Raw genomic sequence first — 15389 nt, 5'->3', positions numbered from 1 at the left:
TCACCCTTCCTTCCTCCCTCCCTCCCTTCCTTCCTTCCTTCCTTCCTTCCTTCCATCCATCCTTCCTTCTTTCCTTCCTTCCTCCTCCTCCTCCCTCCTCCTCCCTTCCTTCTTTCTTCCTTCCTTCCTCCCTCCTCTCCCTCCCTCCTCTCCCTCCTTCCTTCCTTCCTTCCTTCCTCCTCCTCCTCCCTTCCTTCCTTCCTCCCTCCCACTCTAACCCTCTCTAACCCTCCCTCCCTCCCTCCCTTCCTTTTCTTTCTTTTTCCTTCCTTCCTCCCTCTCTCCCTCCCTCCCTAACCCTCCCTTATTTTCTCCCTTCCTTCTTTTCTTCCTTCCTCCCTTCTTTCTTTCCTTCCTTCCTTCCTTCCTTCCTCCCTCCCTCCCACTCTAACCCTCTCTAACCCTCCCTCCCTCCCTCCCTCCCTCCCTCCCTTCCCTCTCCACACTCTCTTCCCACCAATAAATCTCAGCTTTTTCCCAGCACTTCCAGTCCGCCAACTCCGGGTGGGTCGGCCTCCCGTTCCCAACCAGTAGCGGGCGACGTAGCTCAAGCCCGCCCCGGAGGGCCCCAGGTTGGGGACGGCTGGCGTCGAGTCTGCGCTCGGCTCAACCTTCCAGCAGCCAGAATTGATTTTTCTCCAGCCGCCTTCCCCGAGCCCCCGCCGCCTCTTGTCTCTCCATCTCCGCCTCCTTCGCCCCAAGCGCTGCCTTCAACTTTCCCATTTTTCTCGCGCGAGGTGGAGGCAGAGAGCCCTACCACTGCTGGGGCACAGGAGCCAACGAGCCAGGCAGGCGAGGTTGGCAGGTGGGCGCTCGGTCCTCCCCGGCGGAGGAGGAGGAGGAGGCGGCAGCAGAGGGTCCGAGGCGCGCCGGCGCGCCCCTGTGGCTTCGGGGGCGCGCGTCCGTGGGCGCGGGCGCGCGTCCGCGGGGCGGGAGAGGAGGACTGCCCGGTGCCGAGAGCCGTGACGTCAAGGCGAGAGGGAGGCAGAGCTGAGAGGCAGCGCGGCGATTCGCAGCCCCGGCGAACGTTGGAGGAGGCGGAGGCGAACAGGAGGGCGAAGCGAGAAGCGAGCGCCCAGCCCCGCAGCCTCGGGCAGGAGGGGACCAGCAGCCGCCGCCGCCGCCGCCGCTCGCGTGTCCAGCTGTCGCCGCCGCCGCCTCTGTCGCTCCCGCTGCTGTCGCTCTGGCCGCCGAGGCTGCGGGCGTCGGGCCCCGCGGATGGCGATCTCTTGAGATGGCTGGCCATCTGGCTTAAGGCGGCGGGGCAGGAAGAGGCGGGAGGCGGAGATCCGGAGGGGGCGGGAGGGAGGGGTGGGGGAGGCGGGGGCCATCGGCTGCCAGGGGGAGACCGAGCGAGCCATGGAGCTGAACCTCGACGGACTGGGCAACCTCCACCAAGCCGGGGAGCTCTTGAGCCCCGCCGGGGCGCACGCCAGGCAGCCGCCGCCTCCCCCGCCGCCTCCCCCGCCGCCGCCGTCCACCCACCGCAACTTGGTCTCCTCGCACGGCCGGCCGGCCATGGTCTCGAGCATGGCCTCCATCCTAGACGGGGCGGGCGACTACCGGGCCGAGCACAGCCTGGGCGGCCCGCTGCACCCGGCCATGAGCATGGCCTGCGAGTCCCCGTCGGGCATGAGCACTTACACCACGCTGACGCCGCTGCAGCACCTGCCGCCCATCTCCACCGTCTCGGAGAAGTTTCCCCATCCGCACCATCATCACCATCACCACCATCACCACCATCACCCGCCGCACCAGCGCCTGGCCGGCAACGTCAGCGGCAGCTTCGCTCTCATGCGCGAGGAGCGCAGCCTGGCCGCCTCCATGGGCAACCTCTACGGCCACTACCCCAAAGACATGCCCGCCATGGGGCAGCCCCTCTCCCCGCTGGCCAACGGGCTGGGCGGCCTCCACAACGGGCAGCAATCCCTGGCCCCCTACGGGCCCGGCGGCCACCTGGCCGGAGACAAGCTGCTCTCCCCCAACGGCTTCGAGCCGCACTTGCTCTCCCGCAGCGAGGAGCACCTGGCTCGGGGGCTGGGCGCGCCGGGCGCCGGCATGATGCCCGCCCTCAACGGCCTCCACCCGCACGCCCACCCTCACGCCCAGGCCAACGGCTCGTTGCTGGCCGAGCGGGAGCGGCAGGGCTCGGCCTCGGGCGCGGCGGGCGGCGGCGGCGGCGGGGCCGGCCAGGTGGAGGAGATCAACACCAAGGAGGTGGCGCAGCGCATCACGGCCGAGCTGAAGCGCTACAGCATCCCGCAGGCCATCTTCGCCCAGCGGATCTTGTGCCGCTCGCAGGGCACCCTCTCCGACCTGCTGCGGAACCCCAAGCCCTGGAGTAAACTCAAGTCCGGCCGGGAGACCTTCCGCAGGATGTGGAAATGGCTGCAGGAGCCCGAGTTCCAGCGCATGTCTGCCCTCAGGCTGGCCGGTAAGGGGGCTGGGCGGACGGCGAAGCGCCGGGCTGCGGGGAACGGACCGCGAGTGGCGCGGGAGGTCGGGTGCAGCCAGCTTGGCAGCGGGAAGGCAGGAAGCGAGGAGCGGGGCAAGGCAGAAACTGCGAGGGGGGCAGGAGGCCGGGAAGGAGCGGAGGAAGGGAACGCGGCGAAGCGCTTTGCTCTGCGAGTCAGGAACCGGGGGCGAGGTAGCCCAGGCGCCCAGGACATTTCAGCTTGCGCCCAAGCACGCAAAGCCTTTGTTTTGGCGCTTCAGCCGACCCCTGGCTCACCCTCTTCAAGGCGTGCGCGTGTTGCCTGTGTGTATGTGTGCAGTATGCCGATCCACGGGGCGCACACCGCGTTCGGGATCGATTTTTTTGCTGGAGCGCCATCAAATCTTCCTTTCCACCGCACGTCCCTTCGTTCTTTCCCTCTTTCAGTCTGGGGTGTCCCCGAGGCTCTCGGCGTTCCTCGCCAGGCGAAGATGCCCCGGAGAAGCACCTGAACTCGCAAATGTCAGGCGCTGCCCAGCTGAGTGAAAGGAGTTCGTCCGCGGACTGGTCAGCAAATATGCTTCTCACACACACACCCCTGCAAGAAAATCTCGTTGTTTAAAATGCTAGTGGTTGAGGAATGACTTGCCCTGCGTAATTTGGAATCCCTTCCGTTCTGCCTTGGGATGGCGGGAGTTGAAAACCAACCCACCTAGAATGATCCAGGTTAGGGAAAAACGGGTGTACATTATTGGGCATAAATATATGCACAATATGTTCGTATGTATGTATACACGGGTGCAGGCACACACGCGCCTAACAATACGTGGAGGCGTTCCTACTAAAACCCACTGCCAGGCGAAAAGATCGTGTTTGAATGGAAGCTTCTGCTTGTGTTTTCATCCACGCATCCGCCCCTCCATCCATTCGAGATTCTTTTTTCTCTCTAGCTTGAGTTCCACAAATACGCTCCAAGGAGTCTCGAACGTGGCTGGATCGCCCAACGGTTCAAGGTCTTGAGGGAACCCAGCCATTGTCTTAGACTTAGCAGGTTGTGAGAACTGGGAATCCACTTCGAGCCGGTTTCTTTGTTCGGACACCGCGCGCTCTTGCCACGGCAGCTGCAGTTGTGTTTGGGTGAACTGGCTTTTAAGATTTAGCGCGGGGTGTACGAACCGTGTGTGTGTGTATTGTGCATGGTGCGTGTGTGCGTGCGCTTGTAGTTACCCAAATAGGTTGCTCTAGAAAGACCTCGGGGGAAGGGGGGTATATGTGGCTGATATCGGCCCTTACAGGTTCATGGCGCAGCTCTTTCACACAACAGCTTCGCTCGCCAAGTAAGCGGCAGGATCTCGGCTGATCTCGGCTACTTTTTAAAACTTATTTCATGTGCTGCTGGATTTAGCGTTCGTTTCTTTCAGGGTGAGTGAAGGAACACCTCTTTAGACGGGGAAATCAGAGTGCCCTGTGTACAACCGATTCCCATGGCCAGTCGTGAGGAGGGAGGGAGGGAGGGAAGGAAGGAAGGAAGGAAGGAAGGAAGGAAGGAGGGAAGGAAGGAAGGACGGACGGACGGACGGACGGACGGACAGAGTTGGAAGGAACATTGGAGGTTTTCTAATCCAACCCGCTGCTCAAGCAGGAGACCTTCCAGACAAATGGTTGCCCAATCTCTTTCTTAAAAACCTCTTCTTAAAAGCATGCAAACTTGTAGCTCTTGTCTTCTCAGACCCAAAAGACCTAGGTGGGACTTGGGGGTGGGGTTTACATTTTGAAGGATTTATCCTTGGCTAAAAAATGGGAAGGAAGGAAGGAAGGAAGGAAGGAAGGAAGGAAGGAAGGAAGGAAGGAAGGAAGGAAGGAAGGGCCATAGTTAATTTATAGTAATTTTATATATATATAGAAAGAAAGAAGATGGGCATCACCTCATTTATAGTAAGGATATTTTGTGTGTGGTGCTTTGGTTATTAGTTGTGGCCTCAATGCATTTTTAAGAGAGGGGGAGGGAGGGAAGGTTTGTTGGGGGCAATAAGCTGTAAACCGCTTAGAGAGGGCTGCAAAAGCACTATGAAGCGGTATAGAAGTCTAAGTGCTATTGCTATTCGTAGCTTTATTTTTAAAAATCCACATTCCCCTATTATTAGGTGTTAAAGGTGCGTGTGTGAGAGAGAAGGAATGAAAGGGAATACCTGGATGGGGGAGGGAGGTGTCCTTGGGGGCTCTCTGAGCTTGGTTGTTTTCTTGCTAGACCACTGACGATGTTACCTAATTTGGGTAATGAAAAGTCTGCAAGAAAACAACCAAGCTCAGGGAACCACTCGGGTCAACCCTGAGCTACAAATATGCTCAGCCTTCGCGATCTCTCTAATGGGAAGATGTAACGGGCATCTCCGGGCCTGAAATCTCTCGCCTTTCTCTGCCTTGGCCCAAACGCCAATCTTGCCTTCGGCCAGCCGGCTGTTCGTACGCGGTTGCTCCCTCTACTAAAGTAGGAACTGGGAAAGAAAAGATTGGAGGCCGGCCCTTTAAAGCAGGGGGTCTCCAACCTTGGCCACTTTAAGCCTGGAGGACTTCAACTGCCAGAATTCCCCAGCCAGTAAAAGCAAAGCTGGCTGGGGGATTCTGGGAGTTGAAGTCCTTCAGGCTTAAAGTGGCCAAGGTTGGAGACCCCCTGCTTTAAAGTATCCTGGATCGCAAACCCAATTTACTACTTTTGCTCCCTCCTCGCTCACAGTGATCAGGTCGTCTAGAAAGGCAGGAAAGTGGCGGGATGGGCCTATTGTTTGTTCACACCTAAGGTATACTGCCCCTGAACATGGGGGGCAGGGGGGCTCGACTGCCTTATCATACCTGATCCTGATGGGCAGACTGTTCTGCTCGCCCACCCACCCATCCGGGGCTTTCTAAAGCCGTAAAGCCACATTGGCTCCGGGTAGAGGAGCGGGGTCGCCTTGATTTCTGTCTTGTCGGGAGAGCGAGTAGCTAGCCTCCTTTTGCCCCTCTTTGAACCTGTTGCCAGGTCGATGCCGAGGATGAGATGGAATTCCTGTGGAATGGGAGCGGGAAATACGCCCCCACCCCACCCCCGTTGTCATTTGGAAGCCTAGAGTTCAAAAGTGGGGGCTTATGGGATCCAGTCTCTTTCTTGACATAATCTCCCCTCCCTCCTCCAATGCAGGGATTCCCCCCCCCTTGCTTTAGTTGCTGTTTTTTTGGGGGGAGGGGGGATTTTGGGCAGGGGGAGGATGGCTTATCTCTTTCTTTCCTACAATCCTTGATTCTTTCCTTCCTTTCCTTCCTTTCCTTCCTTTCCTTCCTTTCCTTCATTCTCTTCCCTTCCTTCCTTTTTCTTCTCCTTTCTTCTCCTTTCTTTTTTATCTATATACCCATTCTCTTTCGTAATCTTTCCCCCATCGTTTCTACTATTTCTTTTTCCGTAACCAACCCTCTTTCCTTTTTTCTGTCCTTTTTTTCTTCCTTCCTTCCTTCCTCCACCCTCTCCTTCCTTTGTTGCCCCCCCTCCCACAAAAAAACGGAACAAACCTGACCGATTTTGCTACCCACAAACACACCAGGCCTAACCATGCACAGGCCTGCTGGTCCAAAGGCCACCTTTGCCTTTGACCTCTTCTTCCCCTGCCTCCTTCCGCACCCCATCCCCCACCATTCTCCCTTTCCTCTCCCTCCAGGTAGATAAGCTTCAGCCTTCTTGCTCCTTCCTGCAGGTCTCAGCAAGTTGTGGACTAATGAGCGTTGGTCACACCGGTGGTGGCCACCATCTTGACTTGTTTGACCACAGCATGCAGACACTCCAGATTTTATCAATGGCAGCGCAGATCAATTCGTTCCCCCTCCCCACCACTCTCTCCCTCTCCCTCCCTCCCTCCCTCCCTCCCTCTTTCTCTCTCTTTCTCTCGATGTATGTACATACACACACACACACACACACACACACACACACACACACACACACACACACACGGCAGGAAAGTCAAACTTGGCTAAAAGGAAACAACAGCAACATTTTGGCCACTTCTGTGGAGGAAGAAACCAATTCCACCCAGGAGCTGATAAAAGAGCCTCTTCCGTGTGATTTCATTCAGGGAAATCTCACCTGGGCTCATTTTGGGGAATCAGGGAGCTCTTCTCCTTGACTCTCAGTCTTTAAGCCAGAAAATTTAGGGTTGGCTTTATAATTGCATTACCAGCTTACCTATCAATGGGAGAAAAACAATATTTTAATACCATTGTTAGGAATCTTTTATTTCCTGTTAGCTGGCAATAGTTCTCTCTCCTTGCCCCAGTTCCTCATGCCTTGGCCTTCAATATTCCCAGCTATCACTGTCACATTTTCTTGTGGCAGTGAGTTCCGTAGTTTATTTTTTACTTTTGTCCTTATTCTTTTCCTCCTCCTCCTCCTCCTCCTCCTCCTCCTCCTCCTCCTCCTCCTCCTCCTCCTCCTCCTCCTCTCCTATCTTCCTTCCTTCCTCCCTCCCTCCCTCCCTCCCTCCCTTCCTTCCTTCCGTACACCTCAAGGTAGCACATATAATCATTATCTTGGGTTGACCCCAAGTTCTTCAACTGTAAGGAAAAACACATTCCCCCCCCTTCATAAATGCCCTGTTTTAAACACAAGCACTCCAAAATATACACCTGAGAGAACTGTCACTGCAACACAACATCATCACACTATTGTTATTACACAGTCAACACACTGTAAGAAAGGCTTTCCTTACACATTAGTTGTGTGGCTAATCAGGCACCAACCCAGCGTCTGCATTCTTATAACTTCTTAACCTTTCCTGGATTTTGGGGCAGGTGAAAACAGCTTTTCCATTTGGGCAAACCCAGCCTCTTAAGTTAACAGATGGTTCCATGTAATGTGTGAATCTGGAAAACGAGTAAATCCCAGGTTAAGCAAGCTGATGTCGGAAGGCAGACTAACGGGGGGGGGGTCCTCTGTGGTGCTAACGAAGTGTGAACAATTGTCAAAAATTTCTGCAGGAAAAGTACCAGGCTCACACAGCGACAAGGGCTTGATCCAAAATGCCAGTCAGGAATTCTTTCTCCAGACAAGAAATTTCCTCTAGGATAAATGAAGAAGTTGGGGAGGGGGGTGTCTTTACGTGTGACCCATTTCTCAGGCCACTTTCCCCAATCTGGTGTCCAGGAAGGTTGGACTACAACTGCCATTTCCACGCACACACACACCCCAGCCTGCAAGGACTTGGCACCTTCTTATCTGGTTTGTGAACAGAATTTTTGTTCTTCCTCCTTTCCCTTCACTCACCCCCCCCACCCAATCGATAACATGGCCGATTAACTCCATCTCCACCTTCTCCCTCCTGCCTTTCCTGCCTTTGTCTTCTCCTATCAGGGCTCCATTCACCGTCTCTTTCCCTTCTTCTGGTGGCGACGGTGTTCCATCACATCAACGTGTAAGCATCGCTTTATCTTCGCTCTCTTAGAACCGAGCAAATGCAGACAAAGAGGCGTGCAAACTCTTTTTTTAAAAAACAAATTTAAAAAAAATCCAGCTCTGCCTCAACCCTTCACCTTCCCTTTCATTTTGTTCTCCTACTTTCTTCCTGCAAATTCGGTTTCTAAGTTTTCTGCGAACCGGGAGGATTTTCCTTTCGTTTCGAGGTGTAGCTAGCTTGAGGGTAGACGGTGGAGGAAAAACAAGAAGCGAGTAAAAGATGAGGGCTTGAAATGATGTTTATCCATTGCAGGGTTGTCACCCAGGCATTGTCGCCTGAAGAGGGGCATGTTCAAATGTTGTAAAAAATAGAAACCGTTAAGACATCAAAAGCAGGGCAATTCCAAGGAAAGTCAACCTTGAAATCGGGACTTTATTTAATTCCTTATCTATAGGATGACATCCATCTTGTGTAAGGAAATGTAGAAAGCCAAAGCTTGATGACTGAACAATCAAAATCATGGGTTATATATAACCAAATACATACAAGAGAGCAACACCGGTTTTGGCTGCAGATGATATGTGGTGGATGTAAAAGAAATACCACTGAGATATTTGCGATTTTCTAAAAGAAATAGGAGCGGGAGAGACAGACACACAGAGAATTCAGATTTAAAAGCCAGCGAGGTCGTTCCAACCATTCAGAATTTCAGATTTTATGTGGGAAATGATTTGCATGCTTAGATTTGAGGGATTGGACACATTCCCCCCCCCCATGCTGGTCCAATCCTGCCCACTGTTAAGGAAAAGAGCGGAATAGTCCCGGCTTTAAATAAGTCAAGAACCCTCATTGGTTCAAAGCAATCTGCCTTAAATATGGCTGCCCTGAATTCAGCGGGATCTACTTTGAAGCTGTAGCCTGTAACCTTTTCAGTAGTTTCCTTCCTTTCATCCTCAAAAATATCATTTGAAGCGGATCAATTACCTTTCAATAGGGGCCTTGTCATGCTCAGGTGGTAAAAGAGAACTAAATAAAGCCAATAGTGACATCCGTTACTTATTCCCAGGCCTTGTGTACAATTTAGAAAGACAGATCAGTCAGGGTAATGAATATAAATGGAAAGCTGATATTACGCTGTGCCTAACATGAAGCCCAGAACTAGCACATAATCTGTTAAGGGCCCTTCAAGATAAGCAATAATTCACTGGATAAAAAAATAATGACTGGAAAAAGAATGCACAAGAATTCTCAGCACACTTATGCATTCTGTACAGATGCGAAGATTTGCATTACGGAATGAGTTACTGTATAAGCCACCGCACATCTGGACACTTTTCTTGTAATGGGAGAGTCTCTGGTTTTCCAAGGCTTCCCATAGACCACAGGGAAATGGGTGTCTTGAAAATGGGAGGATGTGAATTTGGTCTCTCAGCTCCCTGAGCCAATCTGAGTCATCCCCACACACCCCAATCGCCAATTGGTGGGACTGAATTCCCCCTCCCTAGTATCCAAGACGGACCCTCCATTGCTGAGGGAGCCACTATTATGCTCCCTTTGCCCAGGCTTTGTATTTTTTTCTTTTTATGCTATTTATTACTGTGAGTTTTAAAATTTTCATCAGTTTTATATTGGCTATTTTATCTGTGACTGTTTGCTGCCAGAAATCCACTTTGGGACAGTTAGGCTGTTCTATAAATTAGATAGATAGATAGATAGATAGATAGATAGATAGATAGATAGATAGATAGATAGATAGATAGATAGATAGATAGATAGATAGATAGATAGATAGATAGATAGATAGATAGGCAGATAGGCAGATAGGCAGGCAGGCAGGCAGGCAGGCAGGCAGGCAGGCAGGCAGACAGACAGACAGACAGACAGACAGAGACAGACAATAGGTAGATGATACCTAGATACATAGATTATAGACCGACAGATAGTAGACAGACAGAGACATTCAATAGGTAGATTATACATAGATGATAGACAGATGATAGACAGACAGACAGACAGACAGACATACATACAATAGGTAGATGATACAGATATATAGATGATAGACAGACAGATAATAGCTAGACAGACAGACAATAGGTAAATGATACATAGATACGTATATGATAGACAGACAGATAACAGGTAGGTAGGTAGATAGACAGATAGACAGACAGACAGACAGGTAGATGATACATAGATACTTAGATGATAGACAGATAATAGCTAGACAGACAAACAATAGGTAGATGATACATAGATACATAGCTAGACAGACAGATAATAGGTAGGTGGGTAGGTAGGTAGATATGAGACAGAGAGAGGGAGGGAGGTAGAGATGTACACAGGGAGAGAGAGAGATGTACATGACACCCTTTTTCTCATTGATCCCACAACAACCTTGCGAGGTGGAACAGACCGAGCATGAGAGACTGGTTCAAACTCCCCTAATGAACTTTTGTGGTTGAGAGGGGATCTCCCTGTTCTAGACCAACACCTTGACATGTTCACTGCAGGGCCTGGCTTGGATCATAGCCCACCATCTCAGGGCTCTGTCTTTAATGCAGGGGGAAAGCATGATGCTGGGGCCAAACTTCCTATTCAAGCCCACAACTGTTGGTGCACCAGGCCAATTGAAAGTTTGCGAAGCCTGCAATAAGGTGCTTAAAGTGCATATGCCAAGAGATTTGTAACATTAATCTCTTGTTAGGTTCTATTGTTCTTCTGCAACAATAGAAAGATGGCTGGGTCTGGAGCTAAAGGTGCCCTCCCAGGTATGGTTGTTGCATTCTTACAGCTAGCAAAGAAGACCCATCGACGCCTGTGAATCTACAGATTGTTTAATTTTTTCTTCTGCAATCTGTTGCCTGCCACATAAATTGGTTGTTATGTAGTCACACATACAGAGAAGCTGTGGTGATATCGTTCTCTAAGGCAATGCTTCTTAACCTTAGCAGGTCGAAGATGGGTGGACTTCAACTCCCAGAATTCCTCAGCCAGTTCACTTGGCTGGGGAATTCTGGGACTTGAAATCCACCCTTCTTTGACCTGCTAAGGCTGAGAAACACTGTTCCAAAGTGTATAGAGAGGTATGCATGATGATGTGCAAAGGCAATGCGTTTCCTGCTTGTCAAGTGGAATATTTTACTTGTTAAATGTATAATAAGAATTACAGCCCATAGACTCCCTTCCTAGGAGTCACCCATCTGGGTTGATTTTTGGTACTCTTGCAGAGATACAAAGGACAACTCTTCCAATGCAGAGCTAATTTATTGTGCTGTCCTTTTCTGCCATCAGACTGAATGATGCTCTTACATCCATGCACATAAGAGGTACAGTGGGCTAAATAAAGTATTTCTTATTCAGGCTAGTTGGAATTTCAGATGGTGAATCTACAAAGAGATTCACAAGGCTCGCTCCCTCCTCTATGGGTGTCTACTACCCGTTATCTGGGTTCACGCCACTGGTGAATTCTAAACCCAGTTTAACAAAATCTGATTGCTGTGCTTGGTCGAATATGTAGTTCTTATCCTGAGTTGAAGGGATACGGTGGCTCAGGGGCTAAGACGCTGAGCTTGTCGATCGAAAGATCGAAAGGCAGTTCAGCGGTTCAAATCCCTAGTGCTGCCGTGTTACGGGGTGAGCTCCTGTTACTTGTCCCAGCTTCTGCCAACCTAGCAGTTTGAAAGCATGCAAAAAATGCAAGTAGAAAAAATAGGGACCACCTTTGTTGGGAAGGTAACAGCGTTCCGTGCCGTTGAGTCATGCCAGCCATATGACCACCGAGACATCTTCAGACAGCGCTGGCTCTTCAGCATTGAAACGGAGATGAGCACCGCCCCCTAGAGTTGGGAACGACCAGCAGGTATGTACGAGGGGAACCTTTACCTTTACCTTATCCTTAGTTGAGGTGAGGGTTTGGTTCGTGTAACTTGCTAGGAAGATACCCCCATAAGAGCTAGATGTAATTGACCAACTGTACTATACCTGGGTATATGCCTGTTGTATAAAGAACAGTGGTTGTTTCTACCCAGTGTTAGAAAGGCCAGCTGTGTTTTAAATAAGACTAGTTGAAAGACCAGCACAGTGTTTCTCAATCTTGGCAACTTTAAGACATTTGGACTTCAACTCCCAGAATTCCCCAGTCAGCAAGTTCACCAGGGAATTCTGGGAGTTGAAGTCCACATGTTGCAAATTGTCAAGGTTGAGAAAAATCAGTTTAGCGGATTTACACTATTACCTGTTGGTAATTTGGGACCATTGTGCAATCCACAAAATGGATTAATTCACTAAACAAATGGTATCACATAGGAATTTTTCTGGTATCACTTTCTCTGATTTGAGAAAGGAGGGAAAAAACCCTCCATTTTGATTCCACTGGATTCTCACCAGGACTTCTGTCCAAACAGAGTGAAACCAATTGGTGTTAGCTCCCTCCTGACAGGGGTAGTGACCACACGTCAAGGTGTGGTCAAAAAAGTCAAGATGGTGGTGAGAATAGTGCGGGGATTGTACCACTGTAGTCTCTGTCTTGACCTTTTTTTTTTTTTGAGTACCCCCATCAAGAGAAGTCTACAGCAGAATTTCAAAGCATACCTTTGACACCAAGGTATCCAAGAATGCATAGAAGTCCTTGAGTTTATGTCAGTGTTTTTCAAACTTTAAGATATATGGATTTCAACTCCCAGAATTCCCTGGTGAACTTGCTGATTGGGGAATTCTGGGAGTTGAAGTCCATACATCTTAAAGTTGCCAAGTTTGAAAAAAAAAATAGTGGTTTCCATACTTGCCATTCATTCACAGAACAAATTTCCTAGAAATGGGATATCATCCGAATAACCCACCTGATCATTTGCCCTCATTTTGTATGATTCCTGTCTCATAAAAACCAAAGAACTCAAGAGAAAGTCATCTAGCTCAGGGGTCTCCAACCTTGGCAACTTTAAACCCGGAGGACTTCAACTCCTAGAATGTGAATCTGGGAGTTGGTCCTCCAGGCTTAAAGTTGCCAAGCTTGGAGACCCCTGAACTAGAGACCATCCAGTAGAAACAGGCTTCAGACGACACTTAAAGAAACCCATTCAAAAATAAGTCCCCAAGATTTACTGAGATATATCTAACAAATATGAACAGAAATGGTAACTCAAAATCTGTCCCTTTTGGTGGATGGATTGATGGACTTCAAACTTTTTTTTTTTTGTGGAACTACGTTTATATTCCATAAATTTATTATTTTTACATTTATTTTTAGAGTTATCTTTATTACGTAGCACTGTATTTACTATCACCCGTAACAGGTGGAAATAAATCTGTAATTTATAGTCGAACATATCTTCTTGATCTATTGTGAATCTTGGGAGAGAAAGTATAAAAATGCTATAGATGAATAAATGTTAATTATATATAATTATATATTGTATTTATAATATATTATAAATATTATATATTTATACTGCAAATGTCACAGTTTATTTTGAAAATTACACAGAGAAGCAAGAATGTGTCTGTATAGGTGCTTGTGTATTTAAAGGGAATGAAACATATGTGAATCTCACAAATATTTCTAGAATATTAGAATAATTCCAATATCGCTTGGAATATTTTTTGGAAGGATTGTCTTTTGTGAAGTGTGGTGGATTAGACAACTGGAGGACCATGTTTTAATTTTATTTATTTCATTATGAGTAGAGATTTGGTAGAATTTTCGGTTTTTTTTTTTTAAAGGATAAAAGGGCTAGATCAGAATTGTTTTGTGGAAGATAGGAAAAAAGTAACAGATGTCCAAGCAGAAAGTGATCGATAGGAAGACAAGAAGAACAGATTGGAGAAAAAGAGAAGGAGGAGGAAAGAAAAATCTTTCAGCACGCACACACATACACACATATACCAGCCAGGTTTTCCCGAAGTAATTTATGTAGAAGCAATCCACATCGATTCTAGCGGAATTTATTTAACTGCTGTGGTGAAGAGGTGGTGGGAGAGAGCAAGCAAGCGATATGCCTTGCTGTTAACCACGTTCGGCTTAATCAGGAGTTGGGAGTTCGTAGGCCGCGGTGTCAGTGAGCCAATCTGGCGCGCGAGGCAATATATATAAAAGCGGTTCTTTAGAAATGAGGTGGGGCTCGGCGGGAAAAGAAATGGCCGTTGATTTAGCCGGGAGGCTGCGTGTGGGGGGGAGGGGGGAGGGAAGAGAAGGAGAGAAGTAAAGAAAGAAAAAAGAAAGGAACCAGGGAGGAAAGATAAAAGAAAAAGAGGAAGGACGGAGAGGAGAAGAGAAGAGAAAGAGAGGGTGGGAGGAAGAAAAGGAAACGAGGGAAGGAAAAGAAAAGAAAAGAAAAAAGAAACGAAAAGAAGACAGTTGGTTACAGAAAAAGAAATATGCGATAATAGAAAAGATGGGGGAAAAGTTATGAAAGGGTGAAGAGAATGGATATATAGACAAAAAAGAAAGAGGAAAAGAAAAAAGGGAAGGAGGGCGGGAGGGAGGGAGAGAGAGGAGAGGAGAAGAGAAAGATAGAGAGTGAGGGGGAAGAAAAGAAAAGAAAAAAGAAGAGGATTGGTTATGGAAAAAGAAATACGAGATAATAGAAAAGATGGGGGAGTTAGGAAAGGGTGAAGAGAATGGATATATAGATGAAAAAGAAAGAGGAAAAGTAAAAAAAAAGGAGGGAGGGAGGGAGGGAGGGAGGAAGGAAGGAAGGAAGGAAGGAAGGGAGGGACTCCCCGCCATTCCTTCGCCCCCTGTTTTCCTCTCTTCCCTCTTTTAGAAACGCGCGTGGCCCTCCTGAGAGTCCACGAGGCACCACCAGCCGCGGGCGCCGAGCTGAGCCCGGACCGGCGGAGACTTGGGCTGCGGGGCGCGCTAGGCCAGTGGCGCTTCTTGGGACCGGCCTCCCTTTCCTTCCAGGTGTCTCAAGCGGATTATTTATGGGGGGCGAAGGCAGCGTCTTTCCCTCGGCCTCCGTGTCGGGAGCGCTGCCGGTGGTGTTTAATTAGGGCGGGCGAGTGGCATCTTTTAGTTCCAGTCGATGCCCTATTGAAAAGCCGTTAATAGCATGCAAATTGTCCCCCAGCCTTTTACAAGGTTCTGGTAAATAAAGATTTAAACACTCGCCACAATTGGCTCTTTAAGTACCCCCGTTGTTCACTCTAATTGACCGTCCTGTTTTATTTCCGATGCTGCTAAATAAATAATAATTTAAAAGGTGGAGAGGAAAAGGAGGGAGGGAGGGAAGGAGTGGGGACCCACACCAACCAGGAGGAAAGTGGAGGCTCGTGATCCAAAGAGACATTGAAGAACTGGAGGCGACAGAAAAGGATTTTGAATGCTCTCGCCCACCCATGGACACCCGGAGTCCCCGAGTTTCTGCGTGGATTCAAGAAATCAGCCTGGACCGCTTTATTCTTGAGTAGTCGTGATCCTGAGTATGGGGAGAATTAGACATACATTAAAAAAATGTGGAATTGTGTAGGTTTAAAAGATTATGTCCACCCTACTTTTTTAATATCAGGCCTGGGAATCAGCAAATCCGAATAGT

The 15389-nt window shown here is 49.2% G+C and overlaps 1 protein-coding gene across 1 annotated transcript in view; it reads left to right on the top strand.

The window, feature by feature from the left end:
- Positions 1-1359: 1359 nt before the first annotated feature.
- The window catches only part of ONECUT3 (one cut homeobox 3), a 79073-nt gene continuing 65043 nt past the window's right edge, over positions 1360-15389 (top strand). Inside the window, exon 1 of the mRNA XM_058163368.1 lies at positions 1360-2434. Within this exon, the coding sequence (XP_058019351.1) occupies positions 1360-2434 (1075 nt within the window). The remainder of the gene's footprint in view (positions 2435-15389) is intronic.

Source organism: Ahaetulla prasina, chromosome 1 (assembly GCF_028640845.1).
Source record: "Ahaetulla prasina isolate Xishuangbanna chromosome 1, ASM2864084v1, whole genome shotgun sequence".
In the NCBI taxonomy this organism is placed as follows: domain Eukaryota; kingdom Metazoa; phylum Chordata; class Lepidosauria; order Squamata; family Colubridae; genus Ahaetulla; species Ahaetulla prasina.
Note: the sequence above shows the minus strand (reverse complement) of the source record. Positions and strands in the feature narration are given on the sequence as shown.